This window comes from Elephas maximus, chromosome 10 (assembly GCF_024166365.1).
Source record: "Elephas maximus indicus isolate mEleMax1 chromosome 10, mEleMax1 primary haplotype, whole genome shotgun sequence".
In the NCBI taxonomy this organism is placed as follows: domain Eukaryota; kingdom Metazoa; phylum Chordata; class Mammalia; order Proboscidea; family Elephantidae; genus Elephas; species Elephas maximus.
In genome coordinates this window covers 18,354,821-18,379,824 of record NC_064828.1, presented here as the reverse complement: position 1 = coordinate 18,379,824, position 25,004 = coordinate 18,354,821, and the positions used below count along the sequence as shown (strand labels likewise).

The 25,004-nt window shown below is 41.9% G+C and overlaps 1 protein-coding gene and 1 pseudogene across 1 annotated transcript; one reads left to right on the top strand and one right to left on the bottom strand.

Moving 5' to 3' along the window:
• The first annotated feature begins 11,080 nt into the window (after positions 1-11,080).
• On the top strand, positions 11,081-24,707 carry TMCO5A (transmembrane and coiled-coil domains 5A). The gene is made up of 9 exons (XM_049898995.1): positions 11,081-11,230; positions 11,658-11,781; positions 12,166-12,216; positions 12,884-12,955; positions 17,048-17,104; positions 17,533-17,592; positions 18,686-18,750; positions 20,069-20,182; positions 24,509-24,707. Exons 1-9 carry the CDS (start codon positions 11,091-11,093, stop codon positions 24,705-24,707), a joined length of 882 nt encoding a protein of 293 aa, XP_049754952.1. The 5' UTR covers positions 11,081-11,090.
• Positions 14,204-14,622, bottom strand: LOC126084270 (mitochondrial pyruvate carrier 1-like; annotated as a pseudogene).
• Positions 24,708-25,004: the final 297 nt, after the last annotated feature.

Below are 25,004 nucleotides of genomic sequence, written 5' to 3'. Positions count from 1 at the left end.
TTCACTTTCATAAGAAATACTCCAATGTATACATTAATATTATCTCAACAAGCATTCCATGAACAACACACTATTCTATATGAGGAGGGGCTGAGACATGGGTGAAATATAACTTCTGGAAGGGGCAGATATTAAGATTCTGATTCAGCAGCAAAGGGAAGGATGTTTGGGCAGGAAGCGTCTGAAAACTAAAGAGCTAGTGTAGGCAAAGGAGGGGTCTGGGGCATGTGTTTAGAACAAAGAAAATCCAACAAATGGTAACAAGAGTATTCTCCAGCAAACAGGCAGTCCATACAAACAGAAGTACTTGGGGCAGGGAGGGTCTTGGAGAGATGTGGAAGCCATGAATGGGCCCCAGCTTCAGGCAAGGTTTGAGGGTCAAAGACCCATGTATGGAACTTCTGACAACAACAGAGTCTAACTATAGAATTAGTCATGCATTAGCCTGCATTCCCAGGTAGATTTCTGGCAAATAGACTCTGAAGCTGAAGAATAAGGTGGGACATCAGTCACAGGAACAAGGCGTGAGCTTAGATACAGACCTGGAGCACAGGGTCAAAGAAAACAGGGAGGTAGGCTGACTGTATTCTACCTGAGTCAGAGTCCCCATGATCACTAATGGAGTGATCTCAGAGCTGAATCTTGGGCTGCAGGGCTGGGGAGCAGAAAATCAAACAGATCACACATAGCTAGCCACTCTAAGACTCCATTTTCAAAAGGAAAAAAAAAAAATGTTTTCTTTCAAATAAGCACATTTGAAAATTTTACTCTAGGTATATAAATGTAAAAACTGCAAGGTATGGGGACTCCAAGCAGGGAGTAGAAGAAAATAATAACCCCTCAGCATTCTCAAAATAAACTCTTCATCAGAAAGAAGAGAATCATTGAACTCTCAGAAAATAAAACAATGCATTATATTATCCTATTTGTCTGCTACTATAACACTTTCTTCAAGTACCAAAGTTCACACGCCAATTGCTACTAGAATATTCTAACTGAAATCAGGAAAGCATAATACAAAAGATAAATTAGAAACAGACCCTGAGACAAGGACTTGAGTATAAGTAGTCTATCTGGAGAACTGTTTAGATGATTCTTAAACCCCTCGTCTACTCTGAGAATAAAGACTGAAGCAAGATTGGAGAGAAGAGCTCTTCAGAGGGATGTGCCATGAGTCTACATCCCCAAAAGGGCAGGGTGGGGGTGCTCCCCCTTCCAAGCCTACTGAGATGTGTACCAAGAAGTTTGGCTGGGAACGCTGCTTCTCCCTTTGCCTCAAGACAAGAGTGGTAGACAGAATCATGAGTCCCTCACAAAGATAATCACGTCCTAACCCCCACAACCTATGAATATATTACCTTACACGGCAAAAGAGTCTTTGCAGATGTGATAAAGTTAAGGATCTTGAGCTGGGGAGATGATGCTGAGTTTCCCTTATAAGGGAAAGAGAGAGGCCCGAGAGGCAGAGTGAGAGAAGGCGATGTGAAGACAGAAGCAGGGGTCAGAGAATCAGAGAGATTTGAAGATGCTATGCTGCTAACTTTGAAGATGGAAGAAGGCCATGAGCCGAGAAATGCCGGTAGCCTCTAGAAACTGGAAAAAGCAAGGAAAAGTATTCTCCCCTAGAGCCTCCAGAAGGAACACACCTCTGCCAGCACCTGATTTTAGACAAGGAGGGCCGTTTCAGGTTTCTGGCTTAAGAACTGGAAGATAATAAATTTGTGATGTGTTAAGCCACTAAATTTTGGTAATTTGTTAGAGCAGAAAAAAAAAAAAAGTGACAAGAGAAGGGCTTTACTGGAGTCTTAAATGCTAACAAGCGGCCATCTAAGATGCATCAATTGGTCTCAACCTACCTGGATCAAAGGAGAATGAAGAACACCAAGGCCACACCATAACTATGAGCCCAAGAGACAGAAAGGGCCACATGAACCAGAGACCTACATCATCCTGAGACCAGAAGAACTAGTTGGTGCCCGGTCATAACTGATGACTGCCCTGACAGGGAGCACAACAGAGAACCCCTGAGGGAGCAGGAGATCAATGGGATGCAGACCCCAAATTCTCATAAAAAGACCAGACTTAATGGTCTGACTGAGACTAGAGGAATCCCGGCGGTCATGGTCCCCAAACCTTCTGTTGGCCCAGGACAGGAACCATTCCTGAAGACAACTCATCAGACATGAAAGGGACTGGACAGTGGGTAGGACAGAGATGCTGATGAAGAGTGAGCTACTTGTATCAGGTGGACACTTGAGACTGTGTTGGCATCTCCTGTCTGGAGGGGAGATAGGAGGGTAGAGAGGGTTAGAAACTGGCAAAATTGTCATGAAAGGAGAGACTGGAAGGGCTGACTCATTAGGGGGAGAGTAAGTGGGAGTATGGAGTAAGGTGTATATAAGCTTATATGTGACAGACTGACTTGATTTGTAAACGTTCACTTAAAGCTCAATAAAAATTATGAAAAAAAAAGAGAGAGAAGGGCTTTAGAGAGCCCACATGGAGATCTTACTATATGTCCTCTAAAGCTTAGTAAACACAAGGGACTCCTCTGGATAATCTAAGGGCATGATAAGGGTTAGCTAACTGCTGTGATAGTAGAATAGGAAAGTGAGAATTGGTCTGTGCTCCAGAGCCTGTTTAGTGGAAAATATGTGAGTGCTTCATGCCTGCATAGGATTGTCTTGGGTCTTATTCATGAGAGCCATCTGCAGAGCTGGCTTCATGGGCATTCACACAGGGGCCTGCATTCAGAAGGGCCTCGTGTATGGTTTCTGCTCTGCTATTGCCATCTTGAAATTCTTAATAATTTTTGATCCAGGAGCCCTGCATTTTTATTTTTCACCTGGTCTCACAAATTTTCTAGCAGATCCTAGCCATCTGGAAGGGCAACGAGACCAGCCAAAAAAAAAAAAAACCTGGCAGAATGACAACAGTCTTAGGGGCGGAGGAAAAAACAAGTGAACAGCTACACTCAACAGGCGGTTGTCCAGTTCAGGGCTAAAGATCCCAATTCTGTCATGGTAGTGATTGGGAGGCAACCTCCCAAGAGTTCAAAAAGCATCCACAAGAAAAAGAACCCACCTTAAACAGTGTCTTGGTCATCTAGAGCTGCTATAACAGAAATACCACAAGTGGATGGCTTTAACAAAGAGAAATTTATTCTCTCACAGTCCAGTAGGCTAGAAGCCCGAATTCAGGGTGCTGGCTCCAGGGGAAGGCTTTTCTCTCTGTTGTCTCTGGAGGAGGGTTCTTGTCATCAGTCTTCCCTTGGTCTGGGAGCATCTCAGCCCAGAAACCTCGGGTCCAAAGGACACACTCTGCTCCTGGCACTGCCGTATTTTGGTGGTTTGAGGTCCCCCTGTCCCTCTGCTCGCTTCTCTCTTATATATCTCAAAGAGATTGGCTTAAGACACTGTATGATCTTGTATATCTCATCAATATAACTGCCACTGTAAACCTACAGTAGACAATTTCCAATAGGAAAAAATGCATGATAACAATTGAGCCTCCATTCCAAATGGAAACATAAGGTCACCCCCTGAGATACCTGATCTTAATGCATAGTGTGAACCAGCACTGGGACTTCTTCCTCCCATCCCCCCTCATTCCCCTAGAATTCTTTTTCTCTCAAATATAATGACCAATGGACTAAAAGTCTCTGATGCCTCCTCAAGTGCTTTCAAGATGAAACCCAGAGTCTTGAGCACAGTACCTGATGCTCGTCAGCTGGCCCTAACAGGTCTAGCTGGCCCTTCTCCCACCATCCTCCCTATGCTCTGAGAGCCATGACGCCCAAACTTCTGTCACTCACATACCACCTTCAGGGCGTTTGCTACATACAGTCCTCACACGATAGTTATCTCCTTTAATATTTTTCCTTAAATTAAGTAACTATTTTTACTTAAATTTATCCTAATTTAAAGCTATGTCTTTAAATCAAGTTTTAATGTACTGCTTACATTTTTACTAAGTACTTCACTGTTAAAACTAATAAATTTTTTTAATTAAAAATTTTACCTCTGTGCCCCACCTAAAGCCATTTGTTACACCATGCAATAACATATTTGTTGCATACAAACACGTAACAAACATTGGGATATACTACTCTAGCTAGAAACTATGCTGAAATTTTTACTGTACATTGAGCATAAGCACAACCAGTTGTCATCAAGTAGACAGACTCCCACTCATGGTGACCTCATGTGTGTCAGAGTGGAAGTATGCTCCACAGGGTTTTCAATGGCTGGTTTTTCAGAAGTACCATAGATCTCTAGGCCTTTTTTCCAAAGCACCTCTGGGTGGACTTGAACCATCAAGCTTTCGGTTAGCAGCCAAGCACATTAAACTTTTGCACTACCCAGGGTCTCCACTGAACATATTGAGCCTTTTTAAACCCATGGGTCTTCCTCCAGGACTGCCCATTTTCTTTATCTGATAAAGCTATCCTCTTCCTTTAAGACTCAACTCAAAAATCACCCCCACTCAGAAAAAAAAAAAGCTTCCCTAAATAACTTAAAGTCAGATGTTCCTCCTCTGTGTTCCCAACCACCTTCTACTGCCTGCCTCCACTATACATCTGTCTTCCTTATAAAACTGAGTGGTCAGGGACCTTGACTTATTCGTCTTTGATTATTCCATTACATAGATCAGTACATATTGGCTGCTCAAAAAAATGTTAAATACATAAAAATGATGGAATATACAGCCATGGTTTATACTCAGTGTGAATATTTCCGCATTGTATCACTTCTATAAAACAAAAAGACATCTAAAACTTACAATATGGAAGACTTCTCTATAATTATTAGATGAGACTAATACATAAATTTAAATGACTGTGGTTCCCACATAGGAAGAGAGGTTACACAAGAACTAGAAAAATCAAGAAGGAAAAATAAAGTTGCCCCAAATTTCAGTGTAATTATTTTGCATGCAAAGGCTCTAGTTTTTCTCTTTAGGGATCTTCCTTTAATGATCACTTTCTAGTTGCGAATTTTAAAAATTAAGGCCAGAGAAGCAAATGTGATTAAAACAGAGATAAGCACCGGTTACTTCAGAAGAAATGCACTCACTGAAAACAAATATTATGTCAGATACGTGAGGTACACTGACTAATTTCAGAAGTTTCTGAATGAATGCTTCATAGTTCCAACTCCATATTATAATCAAGAAAACGCCCTTTTCCCGTTGCATTTCCCTGGCTCAGAGAATGAACTGGAAAATGTTGCGAGTGCGCATCACAGGTGTGGGGGACAGAAGGCTGTAGGAATTGGCTACATAAAGACCAGCTTTTTTACTCAGAAACATTTTTTCTGTCTTGTGCTCATTTTCCTCATCTGTGATTTAAAAGCCGGTTGACTGATATGCTAATAAGTAGACATTCGAAAATAATAAAAATATAAGCGTGTATTGTTTGACATTCTAGTTAGACCTGAAAAACATAGTGACTACACAAATACATTCACCAGAGTGCTTTTATTAGGGAAGGGAAAAAAGTAAACAACCTGAATGCCTGTAGGTTCAGCCACAGTGAAACATTCTTCAAGTGCCTAATGTGTCCCAGGCACTGCAGGGAAGGGAAAGGGAAGACCTGGGCATCTTCTGACCCTCAAGAAGCTTCTGCTCTACCTGGGGAGACAGGTGTATAAACAGATAATACTGTAAGAGGAGTATGGTGAAATGAATTGTGAATATTGCCAACTCAACAAAATTTTGGAGATTATGTAGCAGCCCGAGACACCATTTATAAAAAACACTAGGCCAAAAAGCAAAACACAACAATGTATTTAGTCTATTATAATAACTTTAATAAATAGCTTGTTAACAAAAGACAAAAGAAAAAATGTTAAATTACAAAGATGGTTTTGCTAGGAGGTGAGATCCTTGAACTCCCATTTTTTTAATTCTTTAATGTTGTTACAACAGCAATGATACAATAAATTTTAAAACATTTGGTTTTAAAGAAAATACATAAACTTTGTGCCAATTCAAAGTACCAGTTTCTTGGATATTAAATTTTATTCAAACCAATTTTTTGATTCGATATGTGTTTAAGCAAAAAAAATTAGTACTTAGGTCAAATGACAATATTAATTAATGAGTATTCTTTTTTATTTTTTTCCTTCACACTTTCACTTTTTGCTTTTGAGAAAACTGTGGATTGGGGAGGGGGAGTAGAAATATTCTGAAAAGAAATTCAAAGGAAGCAGCTGGCAAAATGCACACAAAAAGAGAGAGTGGAGGGAAGGAGCGGGCTGTCTCAGCAGGGGGAGAGCAATTTAGATTATGTAGCAAGGTATATATAAGTTTTTGTACGAGAGACTGACTTGATTTGTAAACTTTCACTTAAAGCACAATAAAGTTTTTTTAAAAAAACTCAAAAAAAAGAAATTCAAAGGACCGTAAAGTTTGTAAAGAAATAGTCACAAAGAATTGGTAAGGAAAATAGCATACTTGATTCTGCACCTACAGAACCATTACCAAAAACGAGGTTCTAGAGCCTGGCCTGGCCATGAGCCTTGAAACTAGACTCATTTATAAAATATCCCAGAAGCACTTGCTAAAGGAAGTGAGGAAGAGGGAAGTGAGTAGAAGCAATAACTCTCTGTCCCTCTGAGGCCTCTGAAAGGGCCAGAGCGCCCAGCAGCTCCTATTCAGGGCTCAGGGCCAGTCCCCACGCAGAAAAGTGGCAAAGGCCTAGCCAATACATTGTCTGACTGACCGGAAAAAGAGCAACAGTTTTCCCACCAGCCTTCACACAAGCAGCAGTATTCCTCAAAGAAATGGAGCAAAATGTGAAAAGACTCTTGTGCACGGGGCAGGGCAGGGCGAACAAAAGTTAGCAAGGGAAACAGCTGCTGTAAAACGGTGCTGGGCATTAATCAAGCCGTCTCCAGGACAGCAGGAAGGCTTATATCAAGGGCCTTAACTTGCCCCCAAGGCCCTGTTTTTACCTTGATTTAGCAATTCCCACCGACAGCAATCTGTTGTTCTCATCCCTTGGAAGGCCCCAAGCTTGTAGATCTGTCCTTCTACCAGCTTGCCTTTGGTAGCCCCTCAAGGAGAAAAGCTCCCCAGGAAGCAGACAGAGCTTTATTTTTATCCCAGTTAAAGTCCCTATCCAATCCATTAATAGCTAAGATAACCTTGGTCCAGGGCATTTCCTGTAGAAGCTGTAACCAGCTGGGGTTAATGAACTCTCCCAACTATTAATTCCTGGGAGAGGCCATTGGCCTGAATTGTTACTTAATTACCCTTCTGTGTACAGCTTCATAAAGCAATGAAATGCCTTCTTTCAGGAAGAAAGGAGATGGTAATGGGGGTCATCACAGGCCATTAATTTTACAAATAGTTTGTTAGAAACTACAGTATGTTACCAAGTCACTCTGGCCCACAAATCAACTCAATGTGGTTCTTATTAGTTGAGATCCCTAACTTCACAGGTTTCTGTGGCTCGCAGACACACAAAAAGTTACAAAGCACGCAGCATCTGGTCAAAATTTACATACTCGAGTATGCAAATACATATTCTTTATGTTCTGCAGGTACTCTTGTCTTACTCTTATCTTCCCCTCTACCCGCTAATTCCTAAAGTGGGCAGAAGGAGCCGATTCCAGATACCATGGCCTTTTCCAATTTAAAAATCTCTTTCAGGTTGTTGCTCAGTCTTTCAGGGATTTGCTCCTTCTGAAGAGCTCTCTTTTCCAGGATGACGGCAGGTGCGTGGAAAGGCTGTGTATCCTCGAGGTACTGCAGGAGGGACACGGGGGCCCACCTACACCTTGGTGCTCCCGTATCCACGACGTGCATCCTGGCCCGCCCCGGCCTGGGCTTGCCCTGAAGGTGTTCACTGATGCATGGCCACTCCTGCCTGGTCTTTCAGGCTGCACACTGGTCCCTGCTGGAGGGGCCTTGCTATTCCGCTGGTTATAAGAACCATAGACCCTGGCTCTTCAACATGACCCAACGTCTTTTCTTGTTCATTAGGCTTCTTAACACATCTCCACTTTGGGGTCTGGGAATGCTCTGTGGCTTCCTCTGCAACACCCCATTTAAAGCTGCAATAATCTCCCCCACCACACACGCACAACTGCATTCCTCCCCTTTCATTTGTTTATTTTTCTTCATAGCTATCTCAGTCACCTAGTGCTGCTATAACAGAAATACCACAAGTGGATGGAACAAAGAGAAATTTATTTCTTCACAGTAAAATAGGCTAAAAGTCTAAATGCAGGGTGTTAGCTCCAGGGGAAGGCTTTCTCTCTCTGTCGGCCTTCTCATCAGTCTTACCCTGGACCAGGAGCTTCTCCATGCAGGGACCCAGGACCAAAGGATGCGCTCTGCTCCCAACACTGCTTTCTTGGTGGTCTGAGGTCCCCAACTCTCTGCTTGCTTCCCTTTATCTCTTGTAAGATAAAACGTTGTACAGGCCACACCCCCGGGAAACTCCCTTTATGCTGGATCAGGGATGCGACCTTAGTGAGGTGTTATATCCCACCCTAATCCTCTTTAATATAAAATTACAATCACAAAATGAAGGACAACCACACAATACTGAATCAAGGACTAAACAACTTGACACATATTTTGGGGGGACACAATTCAATCCATGACAACAGCATTCCCCTTTTTTATCATACCAAATAAAAGTTAATTTCCTTTTTTTTTTTTTTTTATTTTGTTACCCACCCCCCACTAGAATGTAAACTCCATGAGGGCAGGTGCTTCTGGCTGTTTTGCTCACTCCTACTCCATAGTCTTAGAAGAGTGTCTGGCACAGGTAGGTGTTCTATCAGTGTTCACCGAATATGAGCAGGTAACTGGCTATGTGATGGGATCAGACTGCTGGCCACAGGGTCCAACGTTCCCATGTTAGTCATGCTTGGGCAGAAAGGGAGCCCAGAGAAATAAAGGAGAGGGACCCTCTACCAGCCCACATGCTGTCCAGAAATCAGGTCCGTGAACCTCCTGCTGCCCAAGGGCAGACTTAGCCATGAACCCACACACCCATTTAGGTTCTGACTCTGCACAAATGATGAGAAACTGTTGCCGCCCACCCTACTGTGACATGTTGCCCCGCCCATCCGATGTCAACAGCAGGGTCATGATCCCTCGGAAGGTTCTGAGATTCCATTGAATGGTTCCCCCGGGGAGAGATTAGACTCTTCAGAAACTGACTGGGACAGGATCAGGAAGACCACACACATCAGAAGGGAAGTAGAGTTTGTTGAAGAAATGGAGAAAAAGAGGAAACTAAGGGGCATAGAGAGCCAAATAATTTACTTCTGCTTGGTTTTTCTGAGCCCTATTTAATACCAGGGAGTATCTGGGTGTGAAGAGTTAACATGCTCAGCTAACTGAAAGGTTGGAGGTTCGAGTCTACCCAAAAGTGTCTCGAGAGAAAGGCCTGGCAATCTACTTCCAAAAAGTCAGCCACCAAAAAGCCTGTGGAGCACAGTTCTACTCTGACACACACGGGATTGCCCTGAGTCCGAGCTGGTCTGGTTTTTGGCCATTTAATACTGAAGATGTTAATACCTGGAGTTTCTTGGAGAGGCCAGGCTAGAGAGCAGAGAGATCACTTCTCAAGGCATTTATGCACTTCCCTCTATGCCCACAGGGCCTTAAGGAAAGTAACTAGGCTAGGACAAAACAAGGACCTCAGAACAACTGATAGCCTCTATTTCTTCCTATTTTCTTGTATAAATTTCCAAAGGCCTTTGCGTGGTGAACAATCTTTGAATATATCTGCCTGCAGGAAATGTGCTGAATTTTCCAGCATTATCTCTGTAGCCTACTGAGACAATCAGAGTGTGGGCAAAAGAATCAGAGACCTGGGTTCGTCATGGCCAGAATTTAGGGGTTGTCAGGAGGGAACCAGTTACCTGATTTGGTTCCTACTTTTGGACTCTCGGCTAACTTAATCTATACTTCATGAATGGACTCATTTCCCCAATTCATTAGATATAACTCTGCTGGCATTTTAGGTAATGTACAATGGAAGAACACAAGGAAGAGCAAGTAGATTATGAGTAAGTAATCGTGATTATGTAAAGCCACATCCAGGGACCAAGAGGTGAAGCAGGTGATATCTGCTACTGATACCTTCCCACATCTTCCAGTCTCCCTCTCCGCTTCCACGCTTATCCATCCCTCCCCCACTGCATCCCACCCAGAGTACCCCATGCCCTCTTGAAGTGGTAACTATTGTAAATCCTCTAACCAGGCCAGCTCTTCCAAGGTAAGACTTTATTTTCCAAGATCATCCCTCATTCCTACCCACAACAAAAGTCCCTTTGCCTCTCTACTCTACTCTAAAAAAAAAAAACTCTACTCTACTCCTGGTTAATTATTTCAAAGACAAACCAATGATTTTATTCACACAAACAAGAAAAAAAAAGTCTACCATGTGCTGGGTACCATTTTTAGGCTCTCTATACCATTATTTCATTCAAACTTACTTCATAAAAAAGATGTCTGGATTCTTGAAAGTAAATGCCTGGAGCATTCCTGTATGTGTTCGACCGGATGATTCTCATTGAAGAATCTCAAACTTTGTGGCAGGCAAGTGAGCAATTTTGAGGTGGGAGGAGGGAAAGACTGAAGCCCTACTATGCAGCTGTAAACCTCTGTGACTCTGTACAAAGCCAGGCCCAACCATAAGGGAGGTGCCAGGTGCCTAGATAAAAGTACTGGTGGGGGCGGGGGAGAAGTATATTGCCTGAGCAAGTTTCATGAACATTTCGCTTGAGAAAAGATTGCCAAGGGAAACCATTCTCTCCAACCGAAGAAGGCGAAAGCTTCCCATGGAAACACAGTAGTAGGGGTGCACTATTATTTTGAGCATTTTGCAGGAGACACCTTGGAAAGGCCTCCCTTGCTGACAGAATTGAGAATTTTTGAAACAAACTGTAGACTCTTTCTAAGGAATATAATTTCCCGAAAATGAGAAAGAAATGATATGCTCCCAGAAAGACCCAGGTTAATGAATTACATGTCTTCTAGAAACCCCCTTGGCCCAATGGTTATTGATCTTAAGATAACTGGCCCATGTTCATTTTGGGGGCTGAGTATATAGGTCGGAGAAAATGGAAATCTTAAGATTGGAACAATCAAAGAGAAATATTAACAGTTTGAACATGGATCTTGAAAGGGATATGCAGAAAATAGATGACGCAAATCAGGATCTTTTTCTCAAAATCCAAGAGAAAGAAGAGGAGATTCAGAGGTAAGCCTTGGGGTTTCATGAGGGAGGTTCCCAATCCAAAAGAAAGGGGTGGAGGAGAAAAGACAAAAACTGAATTTCTTGCTTGCTGTAGAGACTTATGTCTTGTATAGCAGAAGGTTTCTTCTTTATTCTTTGGCATTTACATGTGGCTCAGACACTGAAATACAGTGAGTTTGAAATGTATTTTCTGGAAGACTAGGTTATAGTTTCCTGAGTTGAAAACACTGAGAAGTTTGGCTTAGAAACCAGGTAGCTCTTACTTTCCTTACCGCTATGTGATTCTGATTCTATGAATTTGGGGAAGGAGGGTTTCCAACTTGAGATTTGTGTTTATTGTCACTAATGTACCCTCAAAACTGGTATGTGTTTTATCGGTTCTGAAATTGCCCATCACGGGTTCTCATGTGAGTGTCTTTGTGCCATCCAGGTTGGAAAGTGAGCTCACCCAGACAGGAGACCTGGCAGAGGATGAGGAGTGGGAGAAGGAGCACTGTGCCACCATTGAAAGGGAAAGAGCCTTGCAGGAGCTAGAAGAAGAAACAGCCAGACTTGTAAGGGGGAAGCTGGGAGGGGCCATTTGATAGATTTCATTCCTCATCCTGCCCCTCATCAACTGTCAAATAAGCAGGTCTTCCCTTTCTAAATACAAAGAATAGTCAACTCCAAAGTCATGACAGAATGCCAATGCATGGAAGGGGACATGTGGAGGGCAGGGTTTCTTTGGTGATATTCAATACTGGGAAGCTGAGCAGGTAGCTGTCTCAATTCCTGATAAGCTGATGTTTATATATTGAGACCAGACCACTGGTACCTCACCTGACAATATGCAAGTAAGGTAGAGTTAACTGCTAGGAAAATATCACTGGGGTGAGATGGAGAGCAATGGCTGAATAAAGAGGACTAAAGTGTGCAGGAGACTCTGTTCCTCTTCACAGGAAAGGAAGAATGAAACACTGGTCCAGAGTATAACAGAACTTAAAAGAAAGGTAGGGCAAGGTTCTTGTATCCCTGAGGGTCCCCATATCAGCCCCATTTATCAGAGGCAAGAAAGGGAAAGTGATTACAGAAGAATCCATGTCAAAGAGCTTGGAGTGGGTACCACACAACTCCTACACCACACTCTTTACCTAAATGCCATAGGTTTTCTCACCCAGTGTGAGGTGAAAGGAATGAATGGGTATTTAGTGGTCCCATGGGTTCTTCATTATATCACAAGAAAACGGATTCCAACAGACACTATTGAAGTAATTGACTTCATCTTCACCTTTTTGGTAAGAGGTCAATTTCATTTGTAACCAGAAACTTAAAAAATACTTAATTCCCTAGGAACCCTTCTCCTTGTCTAGGCATTGCCTCTACTTCAATCTCTCTTCATAATACAGTGAACTTCCCATGATTACCCTACTCATTAGCCCATGGCCTGAAGCCCTAAGTAACGCAGCATTAATTAGGGGCTCAAGGAAGCACCCTTGCCTTGAACTGACTTTAACTTGGTGGCCAAGACAAGTGTTTGCACAGGGTACCAAGTAGCCACCAAGGGACTATCTCCTCACAGTGCTTTTCAAGGCCATAGATACTGGCCCCCACATACTAGAAAATATCAATATCTTCTAAATATTTTTATTTAACTGATTTTTTTATTTGAAACTGTAGCTTACAAGAAGAATACATAAAACAACCAGGTGTGAGCAAGGCAACCTAGACGAAACCCCAGAAGAGCCAAAGGTAAATGAAAAAGCAGTCTTGAACGGGTATGGGCTATGTGACTATGAAATTAGGACATAAGTCTTCAAGTTGGAAACAAGTGCCAAAGTTGGAATAAATTCTCTATAGTTCTAACTCATGTCAAGGTTAAGCCTGACCCCTGAGTGTTAGATTCTCCTGTCCTTAGTAAGGAATTTCACTCTGAAGCCATATTGTTTGTTCTCTCCTCCGTCATACGAGTGGGGCACAAAAGCATATACAGCACTAAAGGCAGTTAAGTCCCCAGTTTAAATTCTTCCTCCAGCACTTGATACGTAAAGTTAGACAATTTTACCAGTCTTTCGCAGCTTCAGTTTGAGCATTATATATGAGGTGTATATGTAGAATGTTCTTTTCCGGATGGCTGAAATCTCGAAAGGCCACATAATTTTAAAGTGATCTCTTAAAAGTCTGGTTGAGGTATACATAAGAGTTCATAGAGGCAGAACTAGGATTTGTAAGCCTAATGTGTGCTAGGCAATTTACACACCCTGTTACTGATTCCAAACCAGAAAATGTTTCATTCAATTAGTCAGTCAAGTACTTAGTGATCTCTGTCTGCCAAGCAAGAAGCCCTGGCAGTGCAACGGTTAAGCACTTGATTGCTAACTGAAAGGTTGGCAGTTCGGCTAGCAACTCCTCAGGTGAAATACCTGGAGACCTGCTTCCATAAAGATTACAGCCTAGAAAACCCTATGGGGAGTTCTACTCTGTCACACTGGGTCACTATCAGCTGAAAATCGACTCAACAGCACCCAGGAACCTGCTAAGTACGTCATACAATGCATAGCATTTCTTTAAGAACCTGAGGCCCAACAGCCCATCTGATCAAAGAAGCAAATTCAGAATTGAAACGTATTTTTTCATTCAGAGGGTAATTTTTTTTTAAGCAAATATTTAAATCATTTATTGTCATTCAGTTACAGCATTTCGATATACACACTGCATGGAAATACACAGATAACTTTTTCCAACGCTGGGAATAAGATTTTCGGTATGTGGCAAGCTATTGGTTGTCTCATGATCATTAAAGAAAACGTAAAAAATTCTAAGTGCTAGTTGTGACAAATTTCATTCTCTTCAGTTTTCATTAAGTAAATCCTAACAGAAAACACACATATTACTGCGCTAAAACCATCACTGGCAATTTTAAATTGCTTGCATATTTTGAATCACTCATTATGAAGAGAAGTAAAACATTCACCGCTTGCAAGGCAGCAGACAGCTGGTTTAGGTAATCTCAGCTATTTCTAGAAAAACAGCCTGGTTAGTAGAAATAGCAAACAGCCTATTTTTCCTCGGTGAGACTATTCATGACGTGGGATCCGTGACTCAGCAGCGGTGGCAGCAATGCCGTCCCTCCAGAGAGCTGGCCTCACTGTCCATGGCTACGTGGATGCCTTTTTATTCATCTCGTGTCTGATGGGCCGACCTCCTTGGATGAGCTGGGCCACCTCGTTGGTCACAGGCAGACAAACAGAAATCACTTCCGAGGCTGGAGCTTTTACGCCAATCACAAGAATGTTAGAGAATAACAGCAGAGAACAAACGCCACGCGACCACTGATAATCTCTAGGGATTTCTTCATGTCATTGGTGGCAGCAATGGGGAGACCCCAGTTGGCTACCGGTCCCCAGAAGAACGTACTAAAGACGTAGTCCCGGAAGTCCTCATGCGGACTTCCGCAGCAGCACGCCCCCCCCACCACCACCACCATGGCCGTGCTGGTCTCATCGCTCCTCGGAGCCTGGTGGCACCCGGCGACCGGCCGCGGTGATGGGAGCCACCCAGGGCCCCCACGACAGCTGCCACGCCTGACCTGGATAACATTCTTACTGGACACTTTCTGTAGAATCCACCTTTGTCCTCGTCTTGTCTAATTTCTCTTTGCATTCTAGAGCCCACACTTTCCTGTATTAACCCTCTGAGGATACAGGCACACTGGAAATAGAAACAGAAAATGAAACGATAGAGAACTGCTCCCCTGTTTTCTGCTGGCCAAGTTAGGGTTGGTGGTCACAAAAATTGGTGAAGCTTAAAGCCACCAAGTGAGGTTGCTTGACCATGGCCACCTTGAAAATTTATCTGGAAAAAAAGAAATCTGGAGCCTGAGTGCACACTGGGAATAAACTGGAGCTAAGACTAAGAAGGCTTATGAAGACTCTGTCACTACCTCTGCCATACAACTTCAGCAGTCAGAAGACTGATTTTCTTTCAGGATCCCTTCTCCTGCCCAGAACAGCTTTTCCTGACAGTAAACCCAGTCGGAATCTAGGGTGACTCTTTCCTTCCAGCTGTGCTGGCTAGGTCAAGGGAGCTGAGCTGACAGTCTCAGGCATTTGTCAAAGCAATGGCTGCTCTTCATTGTCCTAGCAGCAGTCAGCCCAGCCCTAAAGAGTTCTTGGGTAGTATTAACCCTCTGAGCCACTACCTCTTGCCCATGTGTTTATAGAATTCCCCGTGGTATCTCTAAACCTACGAAATACACATCATCTCTTCTGCTTCTGTTCCTCTGACATGCTGGTGATCAATTCAGCAACTTAATGGGGTGTCTGCTTCAACTTCTTGTGACTAAGACCACTGGCTTGAAACTATGGTCCTTGGCACACTTGGCTGGCTGGCCCTGATGGCAATTAACTAGAGAGAAAAGAAACTGTTAGACGAGTCCAGACGTGAAAAAATGGGAACTAGATGAAAGTAGGTACAATAGAACTGAAAAGGGAAGTAAGGAGGCAGACATGTCAACTCTACCTCCAGATACACCCCTACTGCGTTCATCTGTATCTACTGCACTATTACTACCGCCTCTTCCAAACCACCATAACCTCTCAGCTGGGCAACTGCAGTAACCTCCTGACTAGTCTCCTTGCTTCAACTCTTCCACCCCAGCAATCTAGTTTTCCACACATAAAGAAGATTTTTTAGGAATACAAATCACACTGTGCCTCTACTACTTGAGGCCCTCCCTCAACTTCCCACCGCAATCAGAATTAAAAAAAAAAAACAAGCTCTACTAGAAGGTACAAGCCTCTTGCTATCAAGTCGATTCTGACTCACAGCGACCCTTTTATACAGAGCAGAACTGTCTCATAGGGTTTCCAAGGCTGTAATCTTTACCAAAGCAGACTGCCACATCTGTCTCTCACAGAGCGGCTGGTGGGTTCAAACGGCTGATCTTTAAGTTAGCAGCAAAGTGCTTAACCACTGCACCAGCAGGGCTCCTTAGAAGGTAAAAGGCCCTACCTATCCCACCTCATGTCCTGCCTACCAGTCCTGCCTGTGCTCCAGCCATACCATTTCTTCAGACACCAAATCTCTCTTGCCTCCCAGTCATCACCCTTGCTCTCACCTCTGTTTGGAACACATTTCTTCCAGGTATTCACTAGGCTAGTATTTCTCATTTAGATTACAACTCAAGTATCATCTCTTCAAAGAGACCTTCCCCAAGCCACCTACGTGAGCCCTCACACAACCACCACCATCACTCACTCTCCATCGCATTATCCTACTTCTACTTCCTTCATAGCACTTATCCCTATCAGTCATGTCGACTAATTTATTATGTCCCCCAACTAAAATGTCAGCTCTGTGAGGGCAGAGAGCCTGTCAGTCCTGTTCACCTCTATATTCCCAGTACCCAGCACAGTGACCAACATCAAACAGGCTTTCGACAAATATTTAAGGAAGAGAGGGAGGGAAAGAAAGTGGGAGGGAGGAGTAGCAAAAATCTTGGATTCTAACTGAATATATGAAAGGGAAAGGAAGAGTGACGTTTTTCAAGACTAATGTCATTGCCAAAAGAAATAGCTAAGTAAGAGAAGGAAGCTGAGAAGAGAAGTTTCAGGGTAGATGTAGGACCTGATGATACTAGGGACACTGGATGTAGAAGAGCAGGCTCACCAAGCAGCTTCAAAGAAGGAAGCTGGATGGTTTGACTCCTCCATCACAAAGATATCTGAAATCATGGCATTGGTGCATTTCAACAACCTCTGAGATGACCTTTGAGATACTGCAGAATGGGATTCTGCACAGTTTTTACTTTCCTGGGTTACCTGTCTCCTTGCCTTTCTATAGGTTAGGTTACAACAGTTGGAAGCATCATGTGCAGACCAAGAGATGGAGCTGGCCAAGGTAACAACAATAACTTCTTCGAATGTTACTTCTCCCAAAAAAGGGGGAAATCTGATGCTTGGGCAGTCAACTTAATACTTTCCTAAAATGACATGTTATAAAAGGGGCCAGCTCCAGGAACACTATGGGGCTGAGGAGTGGATGCCGAAAAGGAAGATGAATGCCGGCCCCTAGATCACCTTCTTTTCAACATTTTTTACAGGATACATTCTATAGCCTGTACTCTTCTACATATTAGTGCCCATTCTTCTCCCAACCTCCCCCAGATAATTCACATTTGGACTTTAAATATGATATGGTTTGTTTATCCTCAAAAAAGAAAATGAGTTTATATGAACAGCAAAATGCATTTACGACCATTTTAAAACCACGGTTAGGGTCTAGGACATAGGAGGAAAGAAATCTAAGTCCAAATTTTGGCTTCCCAGGTAATGGAGGACTATGCATTTGTGATTCAGCTCTGTGAGGATCAGGCCCTCTGCATAAAGGTACAGCTTCTCAGTAAAGGGATAGCAAATGGTCTGTTAAGATACAAAATGAAATGCAACCAGGTTTTTCTAAGAATGCTACCTTGAATAATTTTCACCCTTAAAGGTACCACTATGAAGGGACTTTAAGGCCATCAAAACATGTATTGGTTTTCTGGGGCTGCCATAACAAAATACAGTGCAACTTGTGGGAGCTGATACTCGATGGAATTACCTTGTTTCTCCGGGTCTCACAAATTTTCCGCTTTTGACAAGATGCAGTCGTACCACTTTTCTATAGCTCATTTTAGTGGGAAATATTTTAGTTTTCCTTCTCTGATAGGTTCCCACCTTACACATGCTCCAGCTTTCGCAGGTTCTACTGTATCTCTAACTGAGTGGCTTATAAGAACAGAAATGTATTGCCTCGTAGTTTGGGAGTCCAAGATCAGGGTATCAGCCATACTGATTCCTTCTGAGGGCTGTAAGGGAGAAACTGTTCCATGCCTTTCTCCTGGACTCTAGTAGCTCCAAGCATTCCTTGGCTTGCAGACACAGTGCCACTTGGCATCCTTCCTCTGTCTCTCCTGTCCAGGTATATCTTCTCTTCTTTTATAAGGACACCAGTCATATAGGATTAGGATACACCCTACTCCAGTATGACCTCATGTAATCCTAACTGATAACATCTTCAAAGACCCTATTTCCAAACAAAGTCATATTTGAAGGTACCAGAAGTTAGAGTTTCAACAAATTTTGTGGGGGAACACAATTCAATCCATAACAACACCCACCCCCAGGATCACTCTATTCTTTGACTCACTGATAATTACCCCTCTGGGCTCCCAGCCTCTATGCTCTCAAATTAATAATGGGTAACTGCTTCTTCACATACTTATAACCCCCAGGAACCTACCCAGCGGTGAAACGTAGTGAGAGATCAGTAGGAGTGGTGGACAGGGAACAATGAAAGGAGAGAAAGCGGCAGTGGGAATACCAAATATTCCTATCAGAATGTAATAATAAGTGCTTATTATGATTTTTTTTTATTATGATTAGAAAAAACATAAAACTTCTAGTTAGTAACTATGTTTTTCTTTATTTCTCTTTGAAGAAGTACCAAGAAACTTTGAGGAAAATAGAAGAAGAACTAGAGACCCGGTTCCTTGAGAGAGAAGTGTGAGCTTTAGCAAAGAAAGGAACATCCTGGTTTTAGTGGTACCTCCACCTCAGCCTGAGTCAGAGCAAACAGTTCTCACACCAGTTCCTACCTGGAATTGAGTGAGCCCCAGTGCCACATGTCTAGTTCCCTCTGTGAGTGATCTGGTCGACCCCAGCTAGAAGAGACCAACTTTACCATTCAGGTCCTTCTCCCATCCTTCTTAAAGGACAGCAGAAATACATCTCCCTCATAATTTTATCACATTATCAATTATTTGGGTTTATATGAAGAGCAGAAACCTGTGCATTGAAGAGTTGGTAGTCAGTCATCTTGATAACTAGGGCATTCTTTATGTTTCACAGTGAAGGCCTTAAAACTAGTATTGTCCTCACTTCCCCCAGATGGGGGGGAATATATGCCTATCCCATATGGGATAGGCATGAAAATAATCCCTAGACACACACGATGGCCACCATATTATAAGACTCAGAACTGTGCACTGTTTTGAACTAGGAACAATAAAAATTAGATATAAGGAAAAGCACAAAGAAAAATATTCCCCGAGTTTGTCAAATGAGTCTCAATGATGAGAAACCAAAACCAAAAGCCTCACTTTCATTTCTTGACCCTGTTTCTCATTTAAATCTTAGCTCAGACAACAAGTAATTTCTATTTATTAAATATTCTGAATCTCTGGATCATGAGCAAGAAACCAAAACCGCATTTAGCTTTAAAGATGAGCATACTGTGGCCTGAGGACCAGGGGTCTGGACCTGGAGGCCCTCCTACCTGAAGTACAACTTCAAGTCTCCCAACATCCTTGCTGAGCATTCAGATATGGCCTGACCGTTAAGCTGAGATTCTAGAACAGGGTTTTCCAATAGAGCTTTCTGTGCTGTGTAATATGATAGTGAATATGTATATGTGACTATTAAAATGTGGTTAGTGTGACTGACGTGGAGTCCCTGGGTGGTACAAATGGTTAAGCGCTTGGCTACTAACTGAAAAGTTGGCAGTTCAAACCCACCCAGAGGCACTGCAGAAGAAAGGTGTGGCAGCCATGAAAACCCTATCGAGCAGAGTTCCACTCTGACACACATGGGGTTGCCATGAGTCAGAAACAACTTGATGGCAACTGGTTTGATTTTTAGTGTGGCAGAGGAACTGGGGTTTTTATATTAATTAATTTAAATGTAAATAGCTACATGTAGCCAGTGACCACCATAGCAGATACCATAGCTTTATAAGATAAAGCAGTTTTTAAATAACCATCATATAGGTATGAGCATTTTAGTGTATTTTATTCAATCCTTGTCTTGGTACTTCTCCCCCTAGATCAAAAGTCTTGAGCATGAACACTGCAAGAAAAAAGTATAACAGTCAAAGTAATGAGGCAAGTATTCCACTTCATCTTCAGCTTCTCTTAGTGTCACTGCCTTTCAAGGGGAGGTTCCAAAAACTATGACCCACCAAACATATATTCCCTCTTCCCATGTACATTTTCGAAGAAGAGTACCAGCTATAATTCCAAAGCAGTCCAACCCTAAACAAACAAAAAGCATGCTAAGGAACAAACTGGCTTCCCTTTCTTACAGCCATGCAAATAACATGTTCTCAAAGAATCTAGCCTAAGACCTAAGAGAATTCAGACTGGAAGCAAGAAGGGACGTTAACTGGGGGGACGCTCTATGGAAAGGAGGTCAATGCATGACATACACACCTCCCATTTCCCATAATCCTAGCACCCTTTCCTGATGATCCCAGACATGGTCCCAAATGTCACAACACAGAGCACCAGGCATCTATCACTATCTAATCAGAGCTGATGCATGAATTCAAACATAGGAAGCCATTGCTTCTTTATGACACAACTTCCGTGTCTGTTCATATTTAACATTATGTTATCACCAACATATGTGCAAAGGCCTGAAGGAAAGAAAACAATTGGAGGTAAAGCATAAGACCTCTTGGTTTGCCTAGGCACCTTGTGGTAGCAAGCACACAGGGCTAAAATATAAACATTTGCTGGACTGTAATTTTGTCATTTATATTGGCTTTAGAGCCAAGGTTGGCATTCACCAGAAATTTTATGTGGTTAAAAAAAATAGTCATAATCATCCTAGAAAAGAGAAGTCATCTCTTCCTTAAAAAAAATATGAACAATTGACCATGGTCCTGGGCTTATCCAGATGTTTTGAGATATAATAGACCACGTCCATGGTGAGTAAGGTCCCACTGTCCTGAGCAAGTCGTGCTGGTCCCAAACTTGTGTACTCCACTCAGCAAGACAAAACCCTGAAATTAACTGGACCCCACCTCTCTAGAAGGAAGCTTGGCATACTCCCTGACGTATCTCACTATCTAACACCAGTGGCTAATCAAAGTGTCCCTTCCAACCACGTATCAGAGGAAAAGAAAATTTTTTTATTCATCTCGTTACAATTCCCGTGATGGTTTAAGAGACTAGTGATGCTTTAGAAATCTTTTATAAACGGCTACCTGAATAACTGAGCAGCTGACATACCACCTAGTCTGGCTCAAGCTATAAAGCCAAATTTTTAAACCAGAAATTTTCTCTCTAATTCCAATTCTCTGAGCCTCATTTCCACAGCTATAAAGTATGGTAGTAATTCCTCTGCCTTTTTATCTCACAGGAAGTTAAGAGGAAAATGAAATAACTGAAAAAATATTTTGAAAGAGAGCTATCACAGAAATCCAGGATATAGCCTCATTTGCAGCTTTTTATAGCTTTGTAAAAACTCTGTTAGGATAGTCTGTGTGACTTTGACAGCCTGTAAGCTTCACTCAGGGTCACTGGCTGAGAAGAATGTGTAAAGGGATAGTTTGAGAGAGCCCAAAATGTGGAGTCAGAGGACCGCGGTTCCAGGCCTGGTCCTGTCACTCACTCACTATGTGACCATGGGCAACATACTTAACCACTGTGTGCCTTAGTATATTCGTATCAATATGTAAAACGGTAATAATATATACATGATAAACTTTTGACTTTGAAAATTACATCTGCTTATGCATACGAAAGGAATTTGTATTGTCAAAATATAAGTTAACTCACGGTTCATTGGATATTATTTGACAGTGATGCTAGCTTCCCGAAGTTACTTATTTATCAATGTGTTTTCTTCCTCTCCCAGGATAATTCTATCCAAAGGAAAGCAATACTATTCTGTAAAAGGTAAGTAAAATATCTTTGAGTAAAGTTCCTGGGAAACTGGGAATTCTACTCAGCCATCCTGGCAGATAGTGAAGTCTTAAAGAGGAGAACCTTGTATACACACAAACAGAGTCAACTCAGCAAACCAGTGTCACCAGCAACACTACATTTCTCAGTTCTCATGTATATAGTTTATTTGTCCAAAGACAATTAGTAATCCCAACTTCCCATTATTAAAAAAGCCGAGAAGCTAGTAGTAACCAGAAACAGGAATCTGATGACTGAAAAGAAATGTGGCAAAGCTCATACTTACTCTCTTTTCTCACAGCCCTCCCTTTGGCCCATTTACCACCTGAATTAGCTCGATATCTGGTTTCCCAGTAGGATCAGTAGATTGGAAATGGGGAAAGAGCTGTCAGATGCAAGTACACCACTGCCTAACCACAGACAGAAAGAGAAAATGATTGAGAAAAGGAGATGGCTCTTAACAGCGTCTAGCACATAATAATTGCTCAAAACTACTTGTTGAATCAAATAAGAACTTAGCATTCAAATGCCTTAGTGGATATTAGTCCTGAGAGAATCAGTGTGAAAGCAAAGTAAAATTAGTATTCAAGAAGCCCCTACATTTTCAAGAAAAGGTCAAATTATGTTCAATATAATCTGTTTAAGAAGGCATAGAGAAACATATTCAAAATGGTATGAAATATGATTTATAAAGCATTTCATCAAAATGGTTAACATAAAATTATTGGTGCTTAAAGGTCAGCTCCAATTGTCTGGAAAATTTGCCTAAGGAGAATATTCCTTCATACCAGATAAATGAAGTATTACATATTTCGATATCCCTCAATACAATGTTCCTAAAACAACTAGCAGAATTTCCCCCATAACTCCTAGGCTGCCTTCTTATACTTTAACACCAGTGCCCAGCATGAACTGCTGGTCTAGACTCCCCAGGATAAGAATTTTCTTCCTTCAAGAGAGTTGTTATCCTGAAAAGAACCTGAGAAAACACATCCTGCAAGTCTAGGTCATCATGTCTAACTACACCTTGTTCTGCGGCATCATCTTGTGGGGCACTGGTGTACTGGGTAGTGACTCACGAGATAAGAAAGTTGGACTAGTCCTAGGGTTTTCTCTGGTAATATTATCCTACCTCGGAGTCTTCTCATGGACATTGTATCTAGCTTCAGAGAGAGTGGTGAGAAGAGGTTTGTAAAGGACTTTTGATTCCAATTCTTATCAAGAATCTGAACTAGAATGAATTATGGCTCATGTCACCAAGATCAGCACTCAAGGAAAATTCGAGAAAAATGTGAGGGGAGAGGCTGTTTTTGACTGGTAAGTGAAAGTGGGAAGTGAATTTATCCTGGGGCACAGGCAATCTGGCACAGCTGGGTAAGGGTAACAGAAGAGAGGAAATGGTAGAGGTCTGCTCATGCCCCCTGCTCCAATCACCTCAACATCACCACCAAGTTCATCACCTTGAGATAAATGAAGCCTACCTCCTTCCCCTGATCCAGTTATCCTCAGGATTACTGGGCAGTTCAAAGGCCAGGTGCTTGTGAGAAACCAAGAAAAATAGGTAAGGACTAAATAACTTCAAGCAATTGCTTCAATGCCTCTCCCACTCATGATTAAGGAATTATTATCTAGGCTAAAGAATGTCAACTTCCTAATGTCATTTCTTTCTGGGGAACGAATTATAAGTGTCTGACTTAGGAAGCTGTTTTCTGAGTGAGGATTGATTGAATGTGGTTTTCTGATGTCTAGGCTCATTCAGTTCCCACCCCCTGAGTTCACTGAGGCTTACATGAATTGGTGTCTGGATTATATAATTGAGTAACCAATACCTTTAGGGTAAATGAGTATATAAGCCAAAAACAAGACATTTGAAAAGCACACAATCATTTCAAGAGTAATACAACAAACTGGACTGCATTTCAAAAAAAGGAGGATTTAAAAAAATGTAACGTTTCTCTCATAAAAAACAGTGAAAGATATTAGTGGTATGAAACTAAAACAAGGAAATATTAAAAATAACCAAGCACTAATATTAAGTATGAAACACATAACAGTTGATTTAAATAACAAAATGGCATATAAGCAGCAGAATGGATACAGCCGAAGAAAAAACTAGCAAATCAGAAGACTATATTGGTGATACCTCCCAGAATTAAGAAATAAAAAAGAAAGAGAATAAATAATGAAAGAGAAACTAAAAGATATGGAATACAGGAATATAAGCATGGCATCCACATAATAGGAATTCAGGAAAGAAAGAAAATTGGAAAGGAAGAAATATTTGAAGAAATAATGGAGACATATTTTGAAGCTTAAAAAAAAAAAAAGATAAAAGGCCACAGAGAGTGATAAATACTAAAAGGAAATAAAACGTAGTGATGAGAGAGAGTGTAACTGTCCAGCCAGTGTGTGGGAAGGGTCTGCCCTTTATAAAGGGGTTGTCGGAAAAGGAGACAACAAGTTAATGAGATACGTTTGAATGTCAGGAACGAGCCAGACATTCATTTTAGTATTATTCGTTTTATCCTCAAGATTCCTAACCTCTGATTAACAGTTTCTTGGCTTTATCTTTTCAGGGTTTCTCGATGTCTCTTTTTTACCATCCTATTTTTCGTCAGACTTCTGGGCTACATGTTTTTCCACATAAGTTATATAAATCCAGATCTCCTTATCAACATACTACCCAGGATATTGAACAGGGGCATCTTGTGGAAGCTAAGAAGCTTCCTCTTTCCATCTCTCACGCTGGAAACAGAGGACATGTTACCTCACTGATCCTTAAGAAATATCCTGGAACAACAAAAAACGAGTGGTACCCGAGCCTGTGGACTAGGAGACAGTGGAGCATGCGGAGGGAAGAGGTTTTCTTCAGAATTTTTCCCTTAAGGTTTACTTACTTGATTATCTTCCCTCTCCATGTTGTCTTTCCAAATTGACCTTGTCCAGTAAAGACCTCTGTCAATAGGTTCCTGTGGCTATATCTATAACCCAAACAGTGCCAGACAGTAAACAAAGGAAGCCATGAGCCTTTCTAGAATGTCACAGATGAAACTTAAGGTTGAGAAGTTCTTC